The sequence below is a fragment of the Mycteria americana genome, chromosome Z (genome assembly GCF_035582795.1).
Source record: "Mycteria americana isolate JAX WOST 10 ecotype Jacksonville Zoo and Gardens chromosome Z, USCA_MyAme_1.0, whole genome shotgun sequence".
In the NCBI taxonomy this organism is placed as follows: Eukaryota; Metazoa; Chordata; class Aves; order Ciconiiformes; family Ciconiidae; genus Mycteria; species Mycteria americana.
In genome coordinates, this window is record NC_134396.1 from 11,837,980 (window position 1) to 11,865,454 (window position 27,475).

The 27,475-nt window shown below is 39.8% G+C and overlaps 1 protein-coding gene across 4 annotated transcripts in view; it reads right to left on the reverse strand.

Annotated features, from left to right (window-relative positions):
• Positions 1 to 27,475, reverse strand: part of ARL15 (ARF like GTPase 15) — a 231,079-nt gene that overhangs the window by 54,616 nt on the left and 148,988 nt on the right. The window contains exon 8 of one of the 4 annotated variants that reach the window (XM_075527026.1): positions 25,801 to 25,951. The exons of the other annotated variants lie outside the window; for them this stretch is intronic. Within the exon in view, the coding sequence (XP_075383141.1) occupies positions 25,871 to 25,951 (81 nt within the window). The 3' untranslated portion in view covers positions 25,801 to 25,870. Of the gene's footprint in view, positions 1 to 25,800; positions 25,952 to 27,475 lie in introns of those variants that run through there. 4 annotated transcript variants of the gene reach the window in all.

Genomic DNA, 27,475 nt, shown 5'->3' on the forward strand with positions numbered 1-27,475 from the left:
TTTAATCCATTTCTTTCTAGCTCATAAGAATCAAAAGAAGTTTGTACTAGAAACATAGATTCATTGCTTTTTCGTCTTAAAAATCAGTCAGATGCTATTGGCAAAGATAATAGCCATTAGCCAAGAGGATGTGCCTACATAAACATAGGCAAGCTCAAGACCCTACTGTAGCAATAAGAAACTCCAAAATACAGAAACAAAGATAAGGGACTATCCAGTAGTTACAATCTGAAGAATCTGCAGTGGTAGGGGAGAACAAAGACCTATATTGATTCTTAGACAGCCTAAGCCTAACAGGAGGGGAGGCAATCACTCATTAGTAAGAGCTGGAGTTACACCAACAATTTTGGTGGAGGTTTGACCATGTGGTCATAGCTTCATTTTTTCCTGCTCCTCATGGCAAGTGCCATTATACCAGCAATTTCTTTTAGAATGTGCTTCACACATACGCTCCACAGAACTGAGGACCACACAGCGAAAATGTGGGAATTCAGGTTCCTTCTAGATATCGCAAGAAACGTACCACCTCAGGTGTTTTGTATCTTGATCAATGCTCACCTAGCATTGCTGTTCTGCACTGGAAATGAGATTCAGTTATATGTTAAGAAAAGTTTATGGGCTGATTTTCTAAAGCAAGCAGCTTGCAACTTGAGACACAGCTCAGAAACATATACTCAAGACAAAAAGGCTTAATAAAGGTCAAACATTCAGATAAATTCTGCACTTTTGGCATAAGCATTAGGTATATTAGAAAGTATTCAAAAGGACCTCAGTCACTTTTATGCTCAAGTAAGATCAATTTATAGTGTTAAACACATCTGTCCTAGGATCTTTATTAACTATGTTTACATAACAAGCATGCTCTGTCTGTTACGGAATATTATAAAACTATTATTATTTATCCAAGGATCTGAATTCCCCAGGAAATTATATGGGGCCAAACAGTATTATACAGTTTTTCATAAGCGTTTACAGCAGAACTTCAACTACTTCCCTGTTAATGAAGTGCCCAGAGTTTTTTCTTTCCATGGTTTATCTTAACACCATTATTTTTCAGAAATTAGAAACATGTGACAATAATGACTTCTGCATACTGCCAGAAGTTAAATGCAGTCTTTATAATGAGAAAGATTAATATTAACTTACGTCCCAGTAAATCAGCTAGATTCCCAAAACAAGAAATTTTCCACAATCAGAGTTGCAAGCGCTAAAGCCTTTAGCAAATAGCCATTCACAGCCCTAAGAGCCAGAGAATACCTATTCTATAAAACATTCAACACAGTACTTTTTAAGAGTTCAAAGTCTGATCAAATAGCAAGCGCTTACTTTCTTACAAACAGGTCAATACTACGATCTCTTCAGCTTAACCAAATAGTTTCCCCACTGCAGGATGTTGGGCCCTAAGGATTTTTGTACTTCTTCGAAACACTACCAAGGTAAGGCTATTTTTAAAGAATACCATAAATAATAGTTAAGCCTTAATCCCCACATGAATAGCACTAAATAAAATTTTATTAGAGCTCCTAAATTCACAGAGTAGTCACTGGCATAATTTAGGGTGTCTAGATTGACAAGGAGATTCAAATTTTCACTGCATGCAAAACCCATTATATATTACATTTTAGAAACACACACCCACTATATCAGATCCACACATAATTCTACATACACTCAAACACTGTCATGAGGATATCTGCATGTAACATTTTAGCAGAAGAGAAGTATTAATGTTCACCATGTTCAGGCCTGCTGACTGTGCTCATCTCAGACTCCATAGCAATGCAAAAAGCTCTCCCCAAAACAGCTTTTCTTTCAGAAAATGACCTTTTCTTTCATGTCTCCAAGTCAAACTACATACACACACAAAGTTCAATGTGCAGCACGTTTAAAATATGGTATATAGGACATCTTGGAGAATGCAGGCACTATGGAGAATCATCTACATGGTTCTTAAACTCACTCCAAGTTCTGCTGAGTTGCCTATAGACAATGCAAAAGCAAGTGCATGCGATTATGTGTAGACAAGGGAGGTGATGGAAAAGATTCGTTACAGTTTGCCAGATTTTTTTCTGTAGAAGTTTTTTTGGGTTTTTTTTTTTCAGGTTTGTTTGTTTGTTTGTTTTTGAGGCCAGTGCACATCTCTGAAAACGACAGTCAAAAACTGAAGGCTGCTGAACTTCCAAGCGTGGCGAACTGCGGTTGAATGCGGCGGTGCACAGCTACAGAGCATCCTCCCCAGCCAGCGAGCACGCTGTGGGCAGGGGGCTGCAGAAGGCAGCCGGTGCCGTGTGCGGGGTGGTGACTGCACCACCAGTGCTGCCGGCAGCTGAGCTCCGTGAGAAGACGACTGATTCCTTAACCCAGCTGTGATTGCCGCGTGTCAGCTCCTTCCCCCGGCATGCCAGAGGTTTCCTCTCCCCGCAATCTGCTGCTCGAGTAATTGTTTGCTTACTTAGTCCAGTTAGAATGATCTGGGCTAGCTTCAACATCAGTAGTATGCTTTTAAATTTGTATTTATTTATTTATTTGTTTATTTAAGCCTACAGATGGAATGGGGGTGGTGAGCATCCACAGGGGTTATGCCATGGGTAGTACCTTGCAGCAGGGGCAGTGGTGGGGAACTTTGGGGCAGGGAGGCAAGCAGGGTGAGCAGAGGGAGCTAGGGGTGCAAGACAAGCTACCCCTGCCCAGCTGCACAAGAAGGCGGCCAGCAGCCAGAGACAGGGAGGAGGAGCAGGAGGGAAGGGAAAGGCTGAAGCCCACTGGCACATACCCACAGCGACCCAGCACCAGCAGGACTGCTCAGGGTCTCCAGCGTTGGGCTAGGCATAGAACTGGGATCCTCAGCAGGGATGCCAGCAGCCAGCAGAGCAGCACCATGTCCTACAGCTACTGGAGCAAGCTGCCGGAGCTGTTTGTGGCTGATAACCTCAAAGGGCCGTTACTGTGTTAGTGCCCATCTTGAGGAGGAACCAGCAGCTAATGTCCGTCATCAAGCACAAAAACCACACAATTAGCACCTCCGTTGAGAGAGACCTGGGCAACTCAAGTGACAAACACTTTCCTGATCGCTGGCTATCATATTTAATAGACCACTTTAAAAGTATGATCTAATATATTGTGGGATTTGGGACATAGTGTTACTATGGTTATAACCTCCTTTGCTTTCTTCCCCTTGCAGACAACAAATGAAAAATAGAGCAGGAGATTGTATTGTTCACGGATATTAACCGGTCCAACTCTGGATTCTCTTAACATAATTCTCTTTCTCTATAGTCAATGAAGGTTTATTAAAGGTTAGAAGAAAATAAATGGTCCTGGGTAGACAGGCTGGGGGATAAGCTTATTTTTGCTAATTGAGATGGAAAACTTTTGAGGCCCAATTCCCACCTTAGGCTGCTTACTACGTAACTTGCCAATCTTTAAAGCTGTTACAAGTAGATTTATACTACCTTGCCAGACAAAATACACAAGGAATTAACTGGAATGATCACAAATGCATTCTTTTTTTTTAAAGAAAAGCAACTTACCCGGTTGCCAGAACTATATTTAAAATAGAACATCTACCAAGAGCTTTACATGGCCCCCAAAATTGCTGTGCACCTATCTGAAACCAATCAAAACAAGTAGAAGTCTATTTAGGAATATGGTTGGGAGGTATTTTAATCCATAAATAATATATGAAACTGCCTAGGGAGGATTTTAAAAGGGGGTTTGTTGACATGGGTAAGAAATTTTGCACTAGTGAATAGAAATAGTTGAAAACAATGCAATCTTCTTTGGATAATAGATCATTTTATTGTCCAGTGTAAGTATTGTAAAGAAAACCAAAGAGACTGAAATTATTGGCTCAGTTTAGAAATTATAACATTGAACAAATCAAAGTCAAAAAATAAAAGCCCAAAACAATACTGGGAGATGAGAGGTCTGGTCAGGTTTTAGACAGACTATCCAAACAGCTGGAAAAGATGTTGATTCTCTGAGGGAAATTTGTAATGTATTTGACTCATGTTTTTGTGGAGCTGTGGATTATCCTGAGGGGTTTGAAAGAAGGAACATATGCCTAGAAGTTAAGAACATTATCTGGAAAATGATAGTATTTTAGTATTTTTCCAATAAAGCCAGCAATAGAATCTAAATTTTTAAAAAATGAAAGAAAAAGTAAAACAAGAATTGGTGGGGTGGTCAAAATGAGAGATTACCTATTGACGAAGGGGATTTTTGTGCTTTGTTTTCACAAAATACAAGTAGGCTCATGTTTTCAAAAACTAGGTTTTCTTTTCAAAAAATGTTTTCAGGATTAAATTAAATTTTTAAAAAGATTTTCAATTCTTTCCTAATTTTCACAATTTTACATCCATTAAAATGACAGAACAGAAATAAAATTTTTCATTAATACAGCTCTTACTGGCTTGTTTTTTCAAGTCACATATGTACTACACATTGTAAGTGACAGACTACCCTTAACATGTGTAATACTGTCTTCACAAGTAAATCTGTTTTATAATGATTATGACTTTACAAACTATTTATTTTTAGAGATTTGCAATATGCTCCCTCTCACCATTTTCAAGTACTTTTTAAACTGGTAATTATGGAGATACTTCATGTGTTTCTGCAATTACATCTTCTTGTCTTAGAAGCCAGCTTCATGTAATTAAAGATGGGGATGGAATGGCTCACAATGTCACTTTTCCAGACAAAGCCTGTTGTCTTCCCTTTAAAAGGGTGGCTGAAATCTGTGAGGCGTCAAACCAAGATGACTAGTGTGCATCATCTTACTAATTACTAAATTAGTAATAAAGGTAAGTATTTGGAAACTAGTCCAAGTTACTGCTTCTTGTCCCAGTGATAACGTTTGGGGGTTTTTACTTCTATTTCAGTGATCAGCATTTAATATTTGGGGGAAAAAACAACATATACCAGCTACTTGTGGAAGGATCATACAGAATTTGCAAACACCTCTTGACTGGCAGGAGCCAGTGACAGACAAGCCTCTGTGAGAAGGGATGTGCTTGGTGTGCACGACTGATCACAAGGCAGGGAGGGATGCGATGGGTGTTTGGGACTTGGTATGGGGCACTGTGCCCCAAGAACGGTCCCCAAACACAGGGTGTCACACACACCTCCGCCAGCTGCACAGGTATCACTGCCTCACGCGCCAATGCGGCTGACAAGGAAATTAAACCATCGCCCAAACAACCGCATCCAGCCTGATGAGAGCTACAGAGAGCAAGCGAGACTGTGACATTGAGACGGCAAGCAGCACCGAGATCAAATGAATTAGGAGTGATTAATACACAAGGACTCACAATTTCACGATTCTCAGAGCAAGAAACTTGACAAATCTCAGTATGCCAGAGCAGGATGCACGTTCTTTCTGAGTTGGGCAAGTAATGAGAGTTCATCAAGTCACTGATCAAGCTGAAGCCAGCTTTGTACACAAGAAATTTTGATCCCCTTCTAGCATGGGAAGCCTCCAGCTGCACATCCCGAGCCGGGCTGCCGGGCCGTCTGCACCACCGCACGGGGGGGCTCCTGGCACAGCTGGGATCCTCACGGGTAGGTGGCTAACCCTGCTCTTCGCTGGTAGAACCATACTGGTGGGCTAACCGGCCATGTGGCCCAAAGGCTGAAGCGTCATTGTGAATACACTGGCAATACCAATTCTGAGGCATTTTTGGCAAGATAAGCACATTGAACGAGGTTGTAAGAGCCCGATTCTGTTCCCAGAAAAATTCAAAAGCGTTTTTGCCGTTAATTTTGTTTGGAGGACACAGCTCTGCAGAACAGTAATCAAGTTCCAATTGTTTGCAAGCTTAACAGTTTTAAGGCTGAATGATGAACACATCCAAACCCTTGGGGAGAAATTCTGCTTGCTCTTTTAGTCCAAAAATGACAATTAGAGTTTAAGCGGCACAGTTGAGCAGATCCAAACACCAGTTTAAAAATCAGTCCAGAATCCAGAACATAGCAGCCAACTGAGAAGTATCTGGGGATGTCCAGATCAGTCCAAAGAATTTATAACACAAAACCAGCATTTACTTAATAATCATAATAAATGTACAAAAGCATGTTAATAAAAAGGCCAAAAAAGTAATTGTATTTACCAGGATATGGAATTCTAACCAAATTTTACAGCAAACCAGTTAAATTTGAGAAAGTCTGTAATTTGGTTTTCACTTCACCTTGAAAAATTAGCAATTAAGCAGCAGAATTTTAATTTTGAATAGAAATCAAGTAACAAACATGTAATGAGAAGACTTCTGCTAGAGTGGAAGACCTCAATCTATTTGAAAGTCACAGTTTGGTTTTTTTTGCAGCACCAAAATAAAGGAATGCAGATTCACAAACAAAATCTTTAAAACTGAAACGTTTTTCCTATGTTCTTAATTTAAACCATATCTCAATTTTGGATCTGTTACAGAAGTGGAGGCAGTCTTTTTAAGATGAGTTTAAACCCTTATGCACAAATATTTCTCCATTTCAGTAATCAGACGGGTCTGTTTTAAGACAATAAGACGTGACAGGTAGCACATTTGCAGGAGATCAGTGAGTCCCTTGGTTGCTCTGCAAGACGCAGGTCTAAAGGCAGAGTGACATCAACCAGCCAAGAAGTGCAGTAATCCACTGGGACTAGCTGTCATGTCTCATTGTCGTTATGAAAGAAAAATGGTAAACAAGGAAGCCAGTCTGCAATTATGAATTTATGGATGTTTGTTAATGAGTATCTCAGACCCAGTCAGACAGCTCCTTTTGGAGTATTTTGCAAGTTTCACAGGCTGTTTCAGAATGGTCCTTCAAAACTGATTAAAAATGCCACCATCATTAGATTATATGAGAAAAAACACATTAATATGTTAACACAAATACACTCTGAAAGCCTGGGGAACACACACCCCCTCTAAGTTTCAGACATCAGCTCTTTCCAGTGGACAAATAATCCAGGGATGAAAAAAAAGAGGAGAGGGAGAAAGGGATTTAATTCATAAAGGCACAAAAAAGAATGACCCAAGAGGACTCTAAGGACCAAATTTAATATATTTCTGGTTTAAGCCACACAGACAAAAATGAGGTATCAGAAATCATATATTGTGATTTATGCTAAAGGAATCCCTCAGAAAAATCCCCAGACAGTCACACAAAAAGATAATGAGGATAAGATGATACAATTTAAATGCAGATCACCCAGACAAACACCCTCTCGGTCATTTAGTAAGTCCAGACAGATGGTTCTTGCAGCAGTTCTCTTACCCTGACTATCCTTAAAATCAGGATAATCACTTGGGTGAAGCATAACCTAAAGGCAAAACCCAGCAAAAAAAAGTCTTTTTAAAAAATCTTTTTCTTAATATTAATTTAAGGATTATAAAAAAACAGAATGCAACTAGAGCAGGAAGATATTAAGAGAAAGAGAGAAACACCGATGATTTATAATGAGTGCTGGTACCAGACAGGGGAGTAGGGTTGGGATGGCAGTGGATAAGCAGTTCATAAAAGTGTCTTGGGCTACAGGTCATATACAGTATTACACAATATCTTTTTTATGGGAGAGATTTACTTGCATACCTTGGTATACATACAGTCCTTAAGAGAGACAGTACAGTGCTGTTTCATATATGGTGTTTAACAGTATCCAGGCACTAGCCCACAGTTGGAGTTTTATAATTGATCAGAATGTATTTCCCCCAAATAAAACTAATTTTTCCACAATTTTCTGAACAACAAAGGCAAACATCCCCTGAACTACCTGACAGAGCCTTAAGAGCAGTCTGTCCGTGAAACAAAGAGGAGCAGGTCACAGAACAGCAGTTACTGCCATCAGCTAAGACTCAACTAAGTAAACAAGTTTTGTCTGAAACCGCGTTTCATTTGAGTTATGGGGAAACCCGTTACTACTTGCCTGTTCGATACTTTTGCCTCCTTGCACATTAACCCAGGTGCTGCATGTTGCACGACTCAAACCAATTTCAGAGTAGCATGCCAGTGAGCTTGTAGATGTGAAGCCATTCTGGTCTAAGGGTACGAGAGGCAAGTTTCCTCCTCTGTGTTCACTATTTCACTTTGAAAAGTCCTAAGAGGGAGGGAGAGCATGACACTGCAGCTGCAATGTATTTCCAGTCACTGGTGAATCCCCTCCCTCCAACAGCGTCTCTGCAGACCCTCCATCCAACAGACACCCTCACTGTACTCATGCATCCACAACCTGAGCACAGCTCAACTGGAGGGCTGTTGTCCTGGCCTAAGCAATTTGAAGCAACTCTGACAGAGCCGAAGAAGTGCCGAGTGAAAATGAGAGATCGAACTTCACGTAGCAGTGTTGCAAGTCTCTGCCACAGATTATTTTACACGTTCAGGTCACCAAAGCGGCCATCGCTCCAGCTGAGAGTGTCGCAAAACCTTGCCACCGTCCGCTTAGGAAGCAATACTGCCCATACAGTTCAAAGACACGGGGCACAGTGTTGTTCAGTGTTGTTCCGTGTCTACTCACATTTAGACATTTCTATGGCAACATGAAAATCATCTGATCCACATATAAATATTTCTATGCAGTACTAATGTAAGTGACCCAAAGAGGAGACTGATTTAAGTTTCAAAAATCATCTTAGTTATATAATCACAGCAAACCCTAGTGCACAGCAAGAAAAAAAAATATATATTCAGAGCATTTCACGTGTAACTACATGAATTACGATTAAAACATACGAAGGAACTCAAACATACTAAAAATAGTAATAAAATTCCTTTTAGAATTAAAAAAAGAAAATTACTATGAATGATCCAAAACAGGACCAGGGATCTTATATTTGTACAAGTGATTTTATTTTATCTAGATCCAAGATATCAAAGCAAGATTAACAAAACATTTGAAGGATGCAAGGCTTGCGCATGGCATATCCCAGCTCTTACGCAGCTCTTGATGTAGGTACAAGTGCCTTCCTTTTTCAAATCTCAGATATAAATGGATCCAAGGGGAATCAGATATCTTCTTGCTTAACAGCTGTAGCAGTATATAAAGTTACCGTGCTGCAGATGTTTCTACTGTCATTCCCCACACACACACTCACTTAAGCAAGATAAACTAGTTAATTGTGTAAGCTCCAGTATATTTCAGCTCAAAGAAAAGGTTAGTTTAAACTGCCTTCATTAGTAGATCACACCAGTGCGTTTTACTTTGCTCAGAAAATAAAGAGGAGCACTCACACTGCTGGGAATGTCATTGCAGTTCAGGGCCAGTAATCAATGTTTTGTAGGGTAACTTCTGAAACAGCTTGTGGCTGTTCCACACAAAACCTGACTTGGCTCCATTTTCGTTTTGGTTGTTGCAATTATATTTTGAAGTTGAAGACAGTAAGAAAGATAGCCCATTTTTGCTACCGCAAACCCACTTTCTTCTCTTGGTACCAGGAAACAAAGCTATGAAGATATATCTGCTATTGTCAAAAATTCAACTTTTAAAGGAAAATAAATAGTACCATTCCTAAAGGAAGTTATAATCAGCACCCATATCAGGATTCCTATGAGTCCAGGATTTTAGAAAAGTGAAGTTAAGAGTGTGCAGTGGCTAAAGCAAGAACTATGTTTCACAAGGCATCAATATTTCTCCATTTTCTCCAATACAGAATTATATTTTCTTGAACTGCTGGTATTTACTTTATTATCAGCTTCCAGAGATATCTGCCAAGAACCATTCATATTATACGGGTTTTTTCCGAGGGGGGGGTGGTTTTTTTGGGGGGGGGGTGGTAAATAGTCATCATAAATCAGGCTCTACAATGGCAAATGTATACATAGTGGACACACAGAAGTTCTATTGGCTTGAGAAATTATATAGTTAAAAGAGTTTCCAGCACTGGCATTTTTCCCCCTCAGAACAGGCAAAATTACTGCGAATGGTAGGAGCTGTGCACTGTCTGATCTTCCTATTTAAATCAAAACCTTTATTCCTAACTTCAAGAATGATGAACAACTTGCCGAAGGCATATGACTAAGGACTCGAGACAAACCTTATAGGGAAAACCTGCCTCTACAGTTTTTGATCACTTTGACTTAATCAAGCCACAGAGAATGTTCTTGTCAGAGATGAGCATGGTCTTTGCAGACACAGAGCATCATAAGAAACAAAAGCAGAGTTACTGAATGGAAAATGTCTAGACAGTCAGCAGAAACTTGAGCATTAACAGGAGGCATCAGCATGCCTCTGAGCCATGACAAGAGAGGATTTTGCTCTTTCCCTAGCGAGACCCCTCTCTTGAGCAGAGTTCCCACCTGTGAACAAAACGCATAACCACTCCACAGCTTTCTAAGCACTCTCGTCAGGTCATACCTACTGTGTGAGCTCAGGTCTCGTGTGCGAGCAGTCAAATCCCCATTTTGAGGATGCTGTCACAGTGTTTAACTACTCACGCCACGTAGCTTGGCTGCTGCTACAGCAGCGTGCACAGAGTAAAAGAGAGGGAAGCAAAGGGCTCTAGTTTCACATCCCACCTTTGCTCTTGTTTAGAATAAGGGGATGATAGCATAATGATTCCTGAATGTCCTAAAGAAGGAAATCTAACAGTGTCCTAAATTTCCTAATAACTCAAGCATCAGATTACTTCAACTCTAACTGTCATTTTTGTTTTATAACAAAACCTGTAACTACATAGCAGTGGAACCACATGGAAAATAAACTGAGAAGAATGTTGATCTTTAAAATCTTTAAGCAAATAAATATAATTTGATTCTGGGTTTATTTTTGTTTCTCTTTTTTTTTGTATTTTTTAAAAAGGCCAGGTGGGTTTCCATGAGTATATCTCTTTTGCAAAAATTGATTCTACAGATGTTTATGAATTTAGAAAAGTAAAGCAGTAGTGTTGCAAATCAGGCTTGGGAAAAATCATCATAGACTGTTTTCACCAACTGCACCACAGAAACATTTTAATATCGACTCTTGACCAACTATAAACTATAGGAAGTATCGAGTGCATTAGCTATTTCCTGCTGGTACCGAAAGTTTAAACATTTGTGCACAGAACGAGGAACCTGACAGTCAGCTGAGTCTACAAAAATTGGTTTTGGGTAGATTGCTTTGGTTACAGGAATGTTATTCAATCTATTAGTGTTTATGTACATTAGCATAATATTTAAATATATTCAAGCTGGTTTTCTTTTAATCTGAAAAACTCAGCAGCTCATTACCACTGGCAGTTAAAATGATGCTAGACTCAGTGGCAGCATGCCTAACCTCAAAATCATTGAGGTTCATTGCAGCAAGCAAGCCTCTAAATCTCCACAGTGTCCAGTGGGGACAATCAGAATTGTGCTGATTGAGAGGAAACTACAACAAGGATACAAAAGGGTCACCACACCTAAACAAACATTGTGGCTGAAGGCAATTTCAAACTTTCTATGTTTTGTAAACTACAGAGACTTCTTTTTCCAAGGAAAAGCAAAATGAGGTTCAAGTCTTTCCATTTATTTTCTCTTAAATCATCTGGTTTTCTAGTATTTATTCTTTATGCTCTGCCAAGCAATATTATAATTTACAGAAGTTTTTGCTGATAGAAAAAAACCTGGAAGCCCTCTCCAATGCCAAGCGACAGCAGTTTAGAGAGTTTAACTGGTGAGTAATGCACTGATGAAATACCACAATGCAATTTTTTTTCAAAATATTTAGGACTTAGAGATTACTTGCGGAAATGGTAATGTTTCCTAACAAATCAAGTGTTTCAAGAACAGACCACCCAAATGTATTATCATAAAAATATGTCAGTTACTTAATTACATGATAGAACAACACATTTCTACTTTACTTCTCTTTTTTACTTTTTTTTTTTTTTTTTTTTTTAAACAAAATGTATCCTCTCTAGAGAGTAAAAGGTTTACAGCAGGAGGCGGGTTGAATTAACTTTGCTAGTAACCAACTTCCTCATGTTCCAATTATTTTGGAAATAGTTTAACTTGAACCATGATAATGTACATGTAACACAAGGGAATGAAAACACTACCCCTTTTCCGCATCTGAAATGGCTTTACTGAGACCACCTACAGTGACTTAAACTGTACATACTTCCAACTAAATTTAAAAATACTTGTATTTGTTCAACATATTTTATATCATTTCAACTTCCCCCCACAGATTGGTCAAGAACTACTGTATTTCTGCAGTCTGTGCAAAAAGCGAGACATTTCTTGAGCTACTTCAAAGATTTTACAACAGACTGCCTAAATATCAGACTTCTCAGATTCTCAACCAGTCTACTTCAAGAAAACATATAACCGAACATTATTTAACCAGTAAAATGTGGACTAGAAATAATTTACATAAAAATTAATCTGCATGATGATGTGCTATCCTTTATTTACGCCAGTCTGCTAACTCCCAGCAGTCAGCCATTCAGACCAGGTCTCCTACGTTTTAATGCAAATAAACACAGTTCTTATTAAGACTTCATAAGGCCTTCACAAATACTGTCTTAATTTGCACATATATTACTAAACCTCTCCCCCATATCTTAATTGTCTTTTAAAATGAGTAAAAATATTTTTCTAAAATGTATGCAGTAATAATATGCCTGAATGTTCAGCAAGGTATCTACCAGCAACATGCCTTAAACACCAGGATAGCCTAGTGAATATTAAACAGACACGGACTGTATTTTCTATTCGAGAGCAAAGTGCTGAAACAACTACTTTGTACTTCACTACCTATAAACCATATTGTGTGTTCATCACCATTTTACAGAATAGTGAAGTCTACTAAAGGGACTATCAGCATCTGATGAGAAAGCAATATGTATTGGCAATCCATTAGAAAAGGGTAACAAAAGGACAAAGTATTTAAACAATTGAATTTCACAGCAGATAACTTTAGTGGGTGTCATAAAATGTGCTATATCTGTAAAAACATGAACATACTGAAGGGGAACATGGAATAAAACTGGATCAGAGGTACTCTGGCAAAGAAAGCAGGGAAAGAATAGGGATTTTGTAAAAGAATTCAGCCCTGGTCCTTCTCCTTTTCTGGGCGATTACCCTACGTTTCCTTCTGGGGCTGTGACAAGATCTTTGGTTTTTAGTTTCTTATTTTGTTGCACTGCAGGCCTACCATTTATTTTATTTTCACATATTCAATGGATGACTATGCACTTTTCTTGGGTGGCTGTCCCATTGGTGTACTTTTTATGTGAACCTGAATTTAACGGGATCCTATACCTCATCTGAAACTAATCTACTGTGCAAAGAAACTTCTACTTATCTCCTTGCTGCACTGAAACTGTTTAAACCAGATGTGTCAAAGTTATTCTGCAAAAAGGGGTTGAATTCCATGTTTAATTATGCCCCATGGAGCAGGTCATAAACCTCCTGCTATCACTGACAAACTGTTTTTGATCCCTCTTGAAGAGAAGCTGCTTTGGCCCAATGACTAAACACAGAAAACAAAACTATAAAAACGAAAAAAAAAAAAAAAAGTTTTAGACTTGCTTTGTAAACACAAGGAAAATAATTGGAGGGGAAAATGGTATTAGACATTAACATAGTATTGACTGGCAAACAGTTGGGCAGTATAATGGGACAGAAAACAGCTAGCAATGTGGAAGTAGAACTAGCTCAGGTTTTCACTTATTGGGAGGTATCCCACTTCCCAGTTTCTGCAACAGAGTGACTGGAAGAAGTTCCCACCCTTCCTGTGTGACAGCACAGTGTGGCTGCACTGTAAAACGGATCATGAAGTCACCCTAGAACAAACATCTCTCTCTGAAAAGAGGAGGGTGCATCAAAGGATGCAGAATTTCAGTGATCCTGTTTACAGCATCTCCACCTCCATCTCCAACACCAGGGTTAGTACAGCTATCAGAAATGCAAATTTGCAGCTTGGGAATGAGGAAAAAGTGGCCAAGGACAGGGCTGGGGGAAAAAATGAAAATTTTTTAAAAAAAAACCAAGCTGGCTCATTAAATCTATTATGTAACTGAAACTTTCTCCACCACCCTTTTCAACCCATGCATCACTGGAATTGTTTGAGAATTTTTCATACCTCACTGTAGTACATAGCTCCCAATTGATCAGCATTGCTTCATATCTTATTTGCTGTTGACAGCCTCCCCTAAAATGTGTTTATTCTTAATTTATTGGGTGGTTCACACACACAAAAAAAACCCCAAAAAACCAAACCTGCAATGAATACGACCATTTATTATCTGTACTACAGTGTCACATGAACATACGAACAAAAGATAAACAATAAGGTTGAATAAATTGGACTAAGTTTACATTGTTCAGATATAAAGTTTAGTAACTTAAATACTGCCTATTCTGGTCATGAGGTCTACTTGCAACACATCTTCAGGTAACAATTCCACTCGACTAGTATGAAAGACTTCAAATTGATGAACATAAAAGCAGAGCTGCCATGTAGCATTAGATTTAACAGCATCCATTCGTGAGATGTTAGTCTCTAAAATCAGGTGTCTTAAAGAACGAGAGTTAAGAAGAGGAAAGATAGCTGTCCAAATACGATGATTAGATAAGCTTGTAGGCTGAGGTCTCTTTGAAGGAACTAGTTTGCAGTATCAAACAGACAGAGACCAAGGTCACTATTTCTACAAGTTGCTTGGGAGAACGTCATCGTTTTTGCTAACACTGATGGTTTGCAAGACCTTGGATCTTAAAATACTGCTTTTTGAACACTTTCTGTAACAAATCCTGTGACTTGGGCTGGTACAATTTAAAACCTCCTAGGTTTTGAAAGCTTTCTGTAGACTTTTCAGAGGCAATGCTAAGCTAAGACCTTATTAGGCACCTAAATAAAAGACCTTTGCTTTTCACCAATGAGGAAAAGCAATACCATTTTCCCATGCCATCCTATTTTCTCTCTAGTTTCAGTGTTTTATCCACAAGCTATCCCGAGACCTTCTGCTAACAGCAAAAAGCTGTATGTTACAACACTGAGACAGAAAAGACTATGTGAAAATGACCTTAGGAACAGAAGAAAGAACAGAGAAAGAAGTGCAAAGCAATGCCAAGGGTTACCGTAAGACTTCATGCAAGCACTACTGCCTAATGTACACCTGTGGAACAGAACCTTTCACCCAAGCTCAGGAGAGCTTTCAACCTGAACTCAGCTTGATAGCTTCAGCTAGGCTTCCCTCAGGCGGCGTAGCCCTTAGCCTGCGATTTGTCACAGCTAAACTTTACCACTCAGGTATCTGCTACATACCACGGCGAGGCATGTAAAAGTCTCAATTTAAGTGATGCATGGGTTGAAAAGGTTGGGGGAGAAAGTTTCAGTTATGTAATGGCTTTTTACCAAGGCTGAAACCTGTGGCCTGGCAGAGCACCTGCCCTGAGCAGAAAATTTTGCCTATAATTCACTGGTAGGAATCACCGATCCCACCCAGGTTCTGCTCACGGGCATCAGGGAACCCCAGCAAAGGGAAGAGGACCTCTGGAGCTCACTTAGCGTAACTTCAGGCAGGAGCCTGAACTAACACCATCACCACGCAGGCCAGCTACAGCTTTATCTCCATGAGTCTTGAAAACCTCCGAAGAGAGACTCTGCAGCCCCTCTGCCCCAGTGCAGCCATGCTCTGCTAGGGGAGATTTCCTTCCTGATGCCCAGCCTGAGCCACCCAAGCCACAACTTCTCACTATTCTTACATCACGTCACCTGGCTCTACTGAGAGGAGTTTGATTTCACTATCTTTCTAAGTGCTTCTCAAGTAAGCAACTATTCTGATTGCATTTTAGCCTTCTCTTTGCCAGACTAGAGAAGCCCAGCTCCCTTGTAGCCTGTCTTGGTAAAAATGTGGCCCCTGGCCACCCTGGCAGCTTGCCACTGGACCCTCCCCACTTTCTCCACATCCCTGCTGACCTGGGGACCCCCCAACTGAAACGCAGTTTCCACAGAGGAAGACGAAGGGCACAGCAACTTGCGTGTGGCTCTGCAGAGCTGCTGCTAACACCCAGAACAAAATTTGGACAAGCCGCTCATGGTGCTCATCACTCGTGTGCAATCTGTGCAATGAAAATGTAACCAGAAAGAGAGAGATCCAGATGGTAGTGGCTAGAACTGAAATGTAATTAGTTCAGTCAATACAGTAGTGTATTTTTAGATCTTCCACTAGTCAAAACAAGAGATGTTGCTCAAGCAAATTTAACATTGCTTTAAAAAAAAAAAAAAAGAAAAGAAAAGATTGCAAAAACTGTATGCATGTTAATTCTATAGAGACTTTTTTCTGACAACTTAGGCAAGAGCTGGAAAGCATATTTTAATTCATACAATGACTAAACATACAAGCACTGCCAGAAAATATGATTTGGAACAATTCTTGGAATACAGAGGTTCATCTGTTTTGCAAAAGAAAGAATCAGAAGCACATAAGTATAAGCAGTTATTTTAAACTTGCCTATTAAGCAAGGACACCAATAGCTAACAGATGCGGTTATTTGCAAATGATTTCAGCAAAACATACATACTACACATGACAAGACTTTTTTTTTCCCCCTTAAACCCTGATTGAAACCTGTGTCCTGGTAGAGACATGACAATAATACAAACCTGCCTATAAAACTCAGCATCTGTCTGTGGAGTATTACACTACATATTTAATTAGTATTGCAGTAACAGTATCTTTAAGATGATTTCACAGTAAAGTTGGAATATAAAAAAATTAATCTAGATTGCCATTTCCCAGAACTATTTAAACCACTCAATAGAAAACTTGCTTTTGTTGGAATTTTTTGGTCTGGAATAAGAAAAACTGTTTAGACTCTGAAGGATCTCTTTCCTAAAAACAGACCTAATTGTTTCCAAACACACCTCAGAATACTGAGGAAACTCAAAGCTTTGCAAAGCAGTTTTAGCACCATGGCTTTGATTATCATTGACACATAACACCCATTACATTGTTTGGGTCTGTTTTGATAAGTGTTACACAAACATATTAAGAGTGAAAACACAAGAGGAAAACGCATCATCTGGGAGGAAAGAGAGGAAGGAGACGCCAGCCAAGTAACAAATGGCTACTTCATGTCTCTAGCTGTGTAACTGGCAAATTTCAAGAAGCAGCAGTCAGGGAGCAGGGTACGAGCTTCCAGAAGAAGGGCAGCTAAACCGAACATCCAGTTTAGCTGTGAGCAGGCCATCACAAGGATAAGGTACTGTAAGGAGAGGCAGTGAGGCTCATATCGAAGAACAAGCAACCTGGTGAAAAGCTTGGTGAGTGCTTTCTAGTGATAAAACAATACAGTTCTTAAGTTTAAAATTAAGACCTTGACTTTTCTAGTTAACAAAAATAAGTGCAGGGGGGTTTTTTGGAGGGGGAGGTTCTTTGTTTTGATTTTTTACTTTGCTGTATTTAGGGTGCCATAGGACCATCACCAGGAGAAAAAAAAACCAAACTAAACCAAACCAAAAAAAACCCAAAAACCCCACCCCATGGCCCTAGAATATCAGACAAGGCAGGGAGGAACTGGGTTCTGCATTTCAAGAAGTGCACAGGGTAAGCTACGGTTGTTTGGTTAGGTTTTGTGTTATGTTGCATTTCAGTGGTTAGAAAACTTCAGTGGAGTGGTTAAGATTACCACTGGCTCAATGCAGAATAGCAGTGGTAGCCAAGATAACAGTGATAAACCACTTTAAAATGTCCAGTGCACCACAGGAGAGTTGCGTTTCAATGACATGAAAAATACATGGCAAACCAACCATTAAAATCATTCATTCAAAACACATTGGACAGTTTTCATGAGGCTGGTCTTAAGATCATGGACTTATATTTATTTATTTAAGCATTTTTGAGAAGTTACAAGCCCTTTTGTTCATAGGCTGAACTACGATTGCTTTCTAAATTACTGCAAACACAATTCAACTTTTGTTTTTTTCATCTTTTGCTTTCACTTTTTGCCTAAACAATTTTATGAAACATTCTTAGTTTCTGCCACCTTCCACCCATATTGAGCAACCTAGGACTGTTAACCAGGGTAGAGTTTTCAGGCTGAATACAGCGTATTCTACATTCCCCTAATCCTGCAGAACCTCCTCCGCCTCACATCTGCAGGGCTGGAGCGTTGCCAGTGGCAGGTCTGTTCTTCACGGCACCATTCCTTCAGTGCCTGTAGGGATTTCACTGCAGAAGATAATTCTGACCATATCTTACTAAAAGTTGATGCCATTTGATGATAGTTTGATAGACTGTGCACATTTAATCAAGGGTCTTGCTTAATTTCTGGAATAGCTGGCGTTCTTAGTAATAAAGAAACAAAACCCCTGATTCACACTACCATGATTACTAGCAATTTTGGCAGCTTTGCAGTTCAAACCCAAGGCTGAAGTGGCACAGGAGTAAAACCACTGTTTCCCCCTCCTGCAAACTGGCTTTTGAAGTCATGGCTGTAACACACTGGGCAGCCAGCTTCTGGGCATAAACACAGGACAGTTTTTAGGACTAACCACCAGGCACTTTCCACAGACTCTAAACTAAGTTTAAAATAATATTTGCATCAAGAGAAACTATAGCTGTAAAGAGAGCTAATTTTATGCTGGTATGGTTGGAATATTGTACCTGAACTTGCTCAGAAAGTATGTACTTTCCTTTAATACAAAATTAGCTTTGGGTGTAACTATTATTTGTTTTTCAGCAGAACCTACAAACTATTTCTATTTGCTAGTACCTAAATGTAACAAAGAGATGCTCTCCACACCCATGAAGTTTAATTTTAGGAGTCAGAGGCTCCTGAAAAACCCAGGTGAGCCAACAGCTGGCTCTCATCTTCCTCCAACCACAAATGGAAAGGTGGAAAGTCCTAAAGAAGGAACAGCCCTAGTCCTGCTACTCCTTCTTTGCATCTCTTTTCCCTTTCTTCCACTCCATGCCAACCAACCAGCTCAAACCCAGTTACATTTACTGTCTCCCTCTCAAGAGACTAGTGGCCCTTTCTTTATTGCTGTGAGAAGGTAGTCTTCATAATCAGGAAACTTCCTTCACTGTAGCTAGTCTCAGATCTGTCTGAGATTACTGATTTTTTGCTTGTTTTTACTTTCTGGCAGAACTATACAAGAAGAAAGCCTACATTTTAAAACTTAAAATTCACTTGCTAAATACTGTTTGTGGTTACTCATTTCTTCTGCAAGATTATCATATTCCAGGCTTTCGCTGCTGCTCCATTTCTACCAGATGCTGCAAATCACTAGGGAATAGTCTGATTAATATTTTTTGTCCTATGAGTAAGAGAAACAAACTTTTTTTTTATAAATCAGTTCCCATACTTCATCTTTACTTTTCACTTTTTGTAAATTAAATTTGGAGTATTTTTTTCAATTTGAACATTTCCTCTATTTCAAATGAGGAATTAATGGTTCCATAGGTATTAAAACAAAAATTTTGGCTGAACTGCTAATAACTGAATAGCTGAGTGTGTGTGTGTGTGTGTGTATATATATATATATATATATGCACAAAAAGGCAACACCCTGAGGCTAAATTATCTTTTCAAGAAGATTCTCCTTTATTATTTTTATCATGGTAGAATTTACAAACCCCACTAGAGACTGGGGCCCCACTGTATGATATGCTGTACAGACTTCTATTACAACTCAGCTCCAGCCCAAGAGAGTTCACAAATCTGTATTTCTCCTACGATGCACGTAAATACAATGTGGCTGTTCAGTTCTTCAAAACTAGCCTGGATAACACCCTCGAGAGTACAGACCATCAAGAAATGACTATACTTTGAGTTTGACTATCCACGTATTTTTTAAAAAGAGTAGGTAGCACTTCAGCTTAAAAACATTTTGAGGAGCACTGTATTAAAAGACGAACATCAAATGGACTTTGACACTTTATAGAAGAAGTCCAACTAAAAATCAAGCAAGTTTCTAACTGCTGAAGCAGACAAAAAGCAGTGTGTTTGCAGTGGCAAACTTTTTTCCATATGGGAGGAGGTGGGCTAAATGTTTCAGCCCAGCTTTAAACCAAAGAAATAAAACTGGCCTCTCATATCATCAAGAACAATACCAAATAAAATAACTTGGTGGGTCTTCTCTATTTCACTCATCCCACAATGTTTCTCAGTACTGCACATTCACAATGACAGCAGCTCGTCTGACACACACATACACTTGTTCGTTATTTTGTTTTACTGCATTGCCCAGCGCGCAGCTGTTGGCTTGTACCCATTGCAATAGATGCTGCACATACAAAACAGAAGCTCAGCCCCAGAGCTTACAATGCGTGTGTAACAACACAAACAACAGATGGATGCAGACAATATCTAAAAAGGAGATAAAGCTGGTCAGAATATCCTCAGCACACTGGCAGATGACTGGGGTTTTTTTATATATATATAAAACAAAAGTATATATATGGCAAGTTTCTTTGGAGTATAGAGGCATACAGAGAGGATGAAGATGCTTGTTTGAATATTAGACGAGCAACGAAATTTACCATCATAAATGGAGTTAGATGAACACTACACTTCACACAGGCCTACAAATATTCCTATTTAAACATTTCTTTTCATGAGAAGTGGAGCCACAAATAAAGAGATCTCTCTCTCTTAATATGCAATTTGATTCCACTAGGAATCCCCAAGCAATCATTCCTCTTCTTTCCAAAGTGTAAAAAAAAAAAATCAAAATCAAAAAACCCCAATACATCAACAGCATTTATCAATGAAATGGGTGCCGTGTATTTCTAAATATTGCAGTGGCAGCGACAGGAATATAAAAAAATAATTTTAAGAGCATACGAATAAAAAGATTCACCACAGTCCTATCACAATGACTGTTTACAGTGAAGTTACTGACAGATTCTCTCTGATCTGATTTCAGACTTGTATCAGTAAGCTACTGAGTAGGCAACCCTGTAAGTACGAGTCCTTAAGGTAAACTGGGAACAGAATCTAATGTAAATGCAACACAACTGTTCTCCAGTTGAACTATTGTTCACATTCTTGCTACTTCCCAACCAGCACCTCCTGTTCAGTTACTAAGTGCTACAGTCCAAAATTAAGTTCATGGCACCAAGGATACTAAACCATAAAATGTTTACCATCAAATAATTTAAATATTAAAATGATTAAATAAATTAGCGGACCAAGGCCACTGGGATTGGAGAGGAAAGGTCTGCCACCTTGCTTTTTCATCTGTATATTTCCCCCTCCCTTCTCTTTCACTCATCTCACTCCTCTTCCACAATCTCTCCAGAACTCAACAGGAGATCAAAGGATGCTCCACCCATTGTAAATCAAGCCAGAGGCTGCCAGGCTGGAGCACACAGTTGCCGGCAGCAACTGCAGGGAAAGCGAACACAACTGCACTTGCATCAGCAAAGAGGTTAATAATTTCTAAAGGGTAGAAGTCACACGTTCACTAGTTTCACAATTACAAAAATGGAGTCTGTGGTTTAGTCACCAATAACAAGGTGACAACATATCAAAGTACTCACTTTTTTTTTTAAACTCAGAAGCCTGTTTTCATTGCTCTAGGAAATTACTATTTTTTGAAACCCGTTAGTTCTTTTTAAATGCTTAAGTTTATATTCAGCATGATTCAGTCTAATTTCTATTATCACGTCTGCAAGTGTAACAATATCCTTATCCTTTTCAAGCTCTTTGAATGTGGGATTTTTTTTCAGCGTTTTCTTTAAAAGTTTAGCTGGCTGTTTTATAATTTGTCACCTTTTGTCTTCTTTCAGCAGTATGTCATTAAGTCTTTAATTTGGCGTTTCCTGTTGTCTGCAGTGGGATATATGCTGTTTTAAATCCAAAGCACTGCAGACATAGATGGTGGGTAAAATCTGTGAACCATAAGTAAATTCTTATAAGGAACATACAAAAAAGATTGTTCTTCAGTCAGACTTAAGCCATTACTTTCTTCAAAAGAAGAAAAGACACAAGTTAAGAAAAAGGCACCGCCAAAGACCTTCTGCCCAAATGTGCATCTCCATGAAGTTTCCTGCTGAGTGCATATGAATGCACTGCGATCTGGGAAAAGGATCCAAATAGGATTTCAAACATCCAAAAATTTTAACTCAAACATTTAGGTATTTCACCATGCTGCTATTCATTCATTCACTGATTTTTTTTGTCTTAGTTTAAAGAGATGCTAAACAAAAGAAGAGCTCTACATGTATTTACATTCCAAAACTAAGCTCCCCTTACCACCCCCCTAGTCTGTCATCCCTTCATAGCTAAACAAACCGTAAAGTCTAGCCCTATGTTCTTGAAGCAAAGTCACAAACACAGTAAGAAAAAAGTTTGGTCTTTTCAGAAGAAAAAGACGAAAATTAGTTTTAATCTATTATAGCTGCCCATGTTGTTTTGGCTATGAACAGCACCACATTCAGATAATACATGCAGACTAAACTGGAAGAGGAGTGGGATCAACTTCTTTACTATTTTGGCTCTACTGAGCTTTGCTCTTTGACAATTTCCCAGTCATTAATACCCTTTCCTGTCCTACTGCCAAGACTGGCTCTTATATACAAGTGATACATTTCGCAAACTATTTTGCAAACAAAACCGGAGGATAAATATTTTACCATGTAGAAAGTAGGCAAGAACAACTGTCGGCTCTCTGCAGCAGAGGGGTTTCCATGGGGGGAAGCCTGACAGACCCTGCCACCTGCATCGCATTCGGCACGCTGCAGGGCCCTCTTGGGAGCTGCTGGGTGCTTCGGCCAGGGCAGGTCACATGCTGCAAGCACCAAAACCTGCAGGTTTTCCCCATTTCTGACACAGCAATATTTTTCACACAGTATGCAACATACGGGCTAGGGTCTGTACCTTTCCTAAGGAGCTAGGTATCTAAATAACATTAAAAAGGTACATCATCCCCTTGGGAAACTCCACAATACTTTCTATTTGTGCTGAACACTTACTGGCATGTGAGTTCTCTGCTGCAGAAGACATAGAAATACCCCATTTGAAGCAGGGAAAAGCATGAGAACAGTATGGCAATGCGCTACTGGATTAAAAAGGAAGTTCCTTCACTCAGAGAATAATGCATTTAACCCACTTTTTAAAAAGGATCATAATGACTTATGCTATCTTCTGTTTGTGAATCATATTTTGAATCTTAGTATAGTATGTACAGTTGAAAGCTTTTAAATATGGGAATTTTACTATAAAGCAATTTAATCTTATTGTGAACATGCAAAATTATACATTAGAATAATATATCTACCTAAGAAGGCCTCTTTGATGAGAATGGTAAACATAATTTTTGAAGCACTTACAAAATTACATTTTTTAATATTAGAAGGACCTGTTGAGATTGTAGCGACAAGGATGATAAATTGAATTGCATCCTGTTCACAGTTTCAGTTCTCCTGGTGAGACACTGCTGAGCAGCACCTTCTTTTTGAGCATTAAACATGCAACACCACTTTTCTTGGGCTTCTGCTGAAATATATTAGACTACTGTTTCTGACTGTGTTCATTATATATATTTTGCTTTGTTATTCAGATTCATCCTTAAAGGCTGAAGGATTCCAGGACCTGACTTTCCACCTGGCTTATTTGAACAAGTTTTGGCTTCCTCTGTGCCAAAAATACAGGAGTTTTATGTTCTCGAAAGTTGTACAGGTTCAATTTATTTCCCTGTATTCTGCTATCCAGTATGAGGTAGAAATTTATAATCAATGTTTGTACAGCATGTTTAACTAGTCATGCCCACCACTAAGTTATATTCATATAATTTTTGAGAGCCTTCATTTCTCTCTTTATTACTTCATACATACAGTTAAAAGGTTTTTGGAAGCTGTATGCTGTCACAAACTCAAAAGGAAAACTCTCCTAGAAATAGCCAAAACTGTTGTAGAGGCTTGTCTATGCGGGGAAGGGACTGTGAAAACATAGAAGTACTACAGCTATTCCATCCCAACTCCCCCATGGACACTCTTACTGAAAGCTTTTCTGTGGTTTAGCTTAATCAACTTTCAAAGTGGACTAAAAAAGACACTCTTAACATCCTCTCAGAGAGCTACTGCAGAATAGCTATTCCTTGATACTATTTTCGGTTATTTCTCTTTGTAGACAAGCCTTAAGTGATACCTTTCTTGGCATACTTCCCAATGTTACATCATCCACCACAATGCTTCAGTCTTTTGGAAACAACTTTGTGGGTAGATCCAGGTATTCTGCATTCCAAGTCCTCTAAACTCTTCTATACATCTCATCTACAGAAGGCCTGGTCTGTATAAAGAAGTATTCATCAAACATTTGTAGAGAAAACATGAAGCCTGAAGCCTCTGTCCTATTTTGAAGGTTTTCACTATCATCTTTCCTTCGTACAAGGAAATTTTCCATCCAAATTAAAAAGAAAGTTCCCCAACTTTTTGCGGGTTTTTTTTTAAACAACAAACATCAAGAATCTTGCTGTTTCAATCTAGGAAATGATGGGTTTAGAATTCCAGAAACACCTACATAAACTTTAGGGCTCAACTTGAAATTGTTCTTTCTTCTCACCTTCATAAGAGGAAATTACTGATTCTGATATACTAGTTACACTGATAATCCAAAACTTAACATTGTGCATTAAACCTGTTCTATGATGATAGAAAACTTGCAACTGTGCAGATACATCCATCAGGAGAGAGGCTTACAATAATTTTAAGATAGAAAACAGCAAACTCTGGGCTCCCAAGGGAAAACAAGACAAAACAAAACCTAATTTCACACTTCATCAAATGAAGAACTAGAGAATAGGTAAGCAAAATGTCTCTCCCTTTTCAAAACCAGAAGAAATTCTGCCAGGCAGCCAACTCCAGCCAAAGTAACAGAACATATCACTAAACAACCCTCATTTGTCATGTAATACCCTGTCTTATCCTTATCTGCCAGCATTATCAATATTACATAAAAATGAGTTTATTTATCTTAATTACAAGTTTGAAACTCTTAACATGGAATTGCAATGGTTACTTGGATTTCAGATATGTCATTGAATATATTGCCATGTACATTTAAAAAAGCATCACAAATTCTCCACAAATAAATTCAAGAGACATTGGCACATCACTGTTACTTTGGCACATGCTAACCTAAGTTTAAGCACAAAAAAAGCAGGCCTGCTGGAAATCAATTATTCAGTCTCAGAAGATGGTAAGGCTAAAAAACGTAAACCCATTTATTAGAAAAATGTTCCCAACATGACAACAAATGAGGCACTGCAGAAGACAAAAGTGTTCTGGACATCATCACAAGGCTCTTCATGACCTGGTTAGAGAAGATGCTCAAAGGCATGACCTGGGGAGTCTTGAAAAAAAATACACAGAGTCATACTCAATGACAAAGTGATTATTTTTCTGGCCTGCTCCAGTCTGCATGTTTTCCATCTGCTGTTTATTCATTCTCTTCACCTTCATCCACTCATCTACATTTTGTTAGAAATAGACACATTTCATGTCTAGCTGTTTTACAGTCTAGCTTCAGTCTCTTCCTTCCCTCATTCCACCCCGAACTCTTAAAGGTTTCTGAATTTTTCTAATGGCTGTTTCCCACATGATACAACCTGGTTGCTAAAGTGAAGATGACTACCATAGCAGTCCTAACTCTCAGATCTGATCACTGAAGCTTCCTCTTCTAAAAGAGGTATGTTAAGCATCCAGCCTGCCAGCCACATCCATTCCACTAAACCATTTCATCTGGCCTGTAGCATTTTCATGAATTTGTAGATGTAAGAAAACATAAAGCACAATGCAAGAATGCAAACCCAAACTAGCCAATTGTCATATGCTCTGTGAATAAACACACCCATACCATAGACCCATACCGGCAGAAAGCCACGTCCTCTGCACTCGCCAGAATGGACGTGGCAACCCAGAGAGAGCTCCTATGAAGACATGCAGCCATCCAGGTCTCAGGCTGTAGGGAGTGCCAGAGCCTTTCACTGGTAACAGATGGCAGTAGCGAGAACAGCTGTGTGAGGTGTGACCAGGTGGACGAGCTGCTCAGCCTGGTGGCAGAGCTACGGGAGGAGGTAGAAAGGTTAAGGAGCATCAGGAAGTCTGAGAAAGAGACAGACTGGTGGAACCATGCTCTGCCCTCCCTGAGACAGAAACAGGAACAGCCACCAGAAAAAACCCAAGATCAAGGGGATCCTGTATCCTCCCCCCACCAGGGTGAAGGCAGTAGCTTAAAGGAAAGGAGTGAATGGAGGCAAGTCCACGCTCGGGTCAGCAGGCAAACCCCCTCCTTGCCCACCTTGGCTTTCCGGGTGCCTCTGCACAACAGGTATGAAGCTCTGGATGTGGAAGGCCAGTCAATGAACAATGTGGACAACGGTCCATCTACACCAGAGGTGTTGCCAAGGTCAAAGGCCTACACCCTGTATCACAACCACCTCCACGAGGAAGAAAAGATGGGTTACAGTTGTAAGCAACTCCCTTCTGAAGGGAACAGAGGGTCCAATATGCTGGACAGACCCTCCTCTTAACAGAAGTCTGCTGCCTCCATGGGGCCTGGGTTGGGACATCACTAGGGAACTTCCTAGCCTGGTACAGCCCTCGAACTATTACCCTCTACTGCTCTTCCACATGGGCGGCAATGAAGCCACAATGTGTAGTCCATGGGCAATCAAAAGAGATTTCAGGGCCTTGGAACGGTTGGTAAGGGAATCTGGAGCACAGGTTATTTTTTCCTCTCTCCTTCCAGTTGCAGGCAGCAACATTGGAACAAACAGGCAGACCCAGTCCATTAATACATGGCTCCGTGGCTGGTGTCGCCACCACAGTTTTGGGGTTTTCGATAATGGGATGGCCTACACAGCACTAGGCCTGCTGGCGTCAGATGGGATTCACCTTTCTCAAAGGGGGAAGAGCGTCTTTGCGCACGAGCTAGCAGGGCTCGTTGACAGCTTTAAACTAGACTTGAAGAGGGAGAAGGATAATATCAGGCTTGCCTGTGACAAGCTGTGGGACGACACGCCAAGGTTAGAGGGGTGGGTGCTAGCGAGGGCCCTCAGCCTGTTGCTCTGAGACCTGCTGGGTACACTGCAGCACACTTGAAGTCTTATGGAGATGAGCCAGGGGCTCCTGAGGTAATACGAGCCAACAGGGAAACACCAGTGAAATACCTCAAAGGAATTAAGGGGTGTTCCTCTAAGAAGGACACACGGCCGACAGCCCAGCTGAAGTGCCTCTACACCAATGCGTGCAGCATGGGCAACAAACAGGAGGAGTTGGAAGCCACCGTGCTGCAAGAAAGCTACGACCTAGTTGCCATTACTGAAACTTGGTGGGACAAATCCCATGACTGGAGTGCTGCTATCGATGGCTACAGGCTGTTCAGAAGGGACAGGAGAGGAAGGAGGGGCGGAGGGGTTGCTCTCTACATCAAGAAATGGATAGAGTGTAAAAGCTGTCTCTGAAGAACAGCCACGAGCAGGTTGAAAGCTTATGGGTAAGAATTAGAGACTGAGGCAACAAAGGGAACCTTGTGGTTGGTGTCTACTACAGGCCACCATAGCAAGGGGAGCCTATTGACGAAGCCT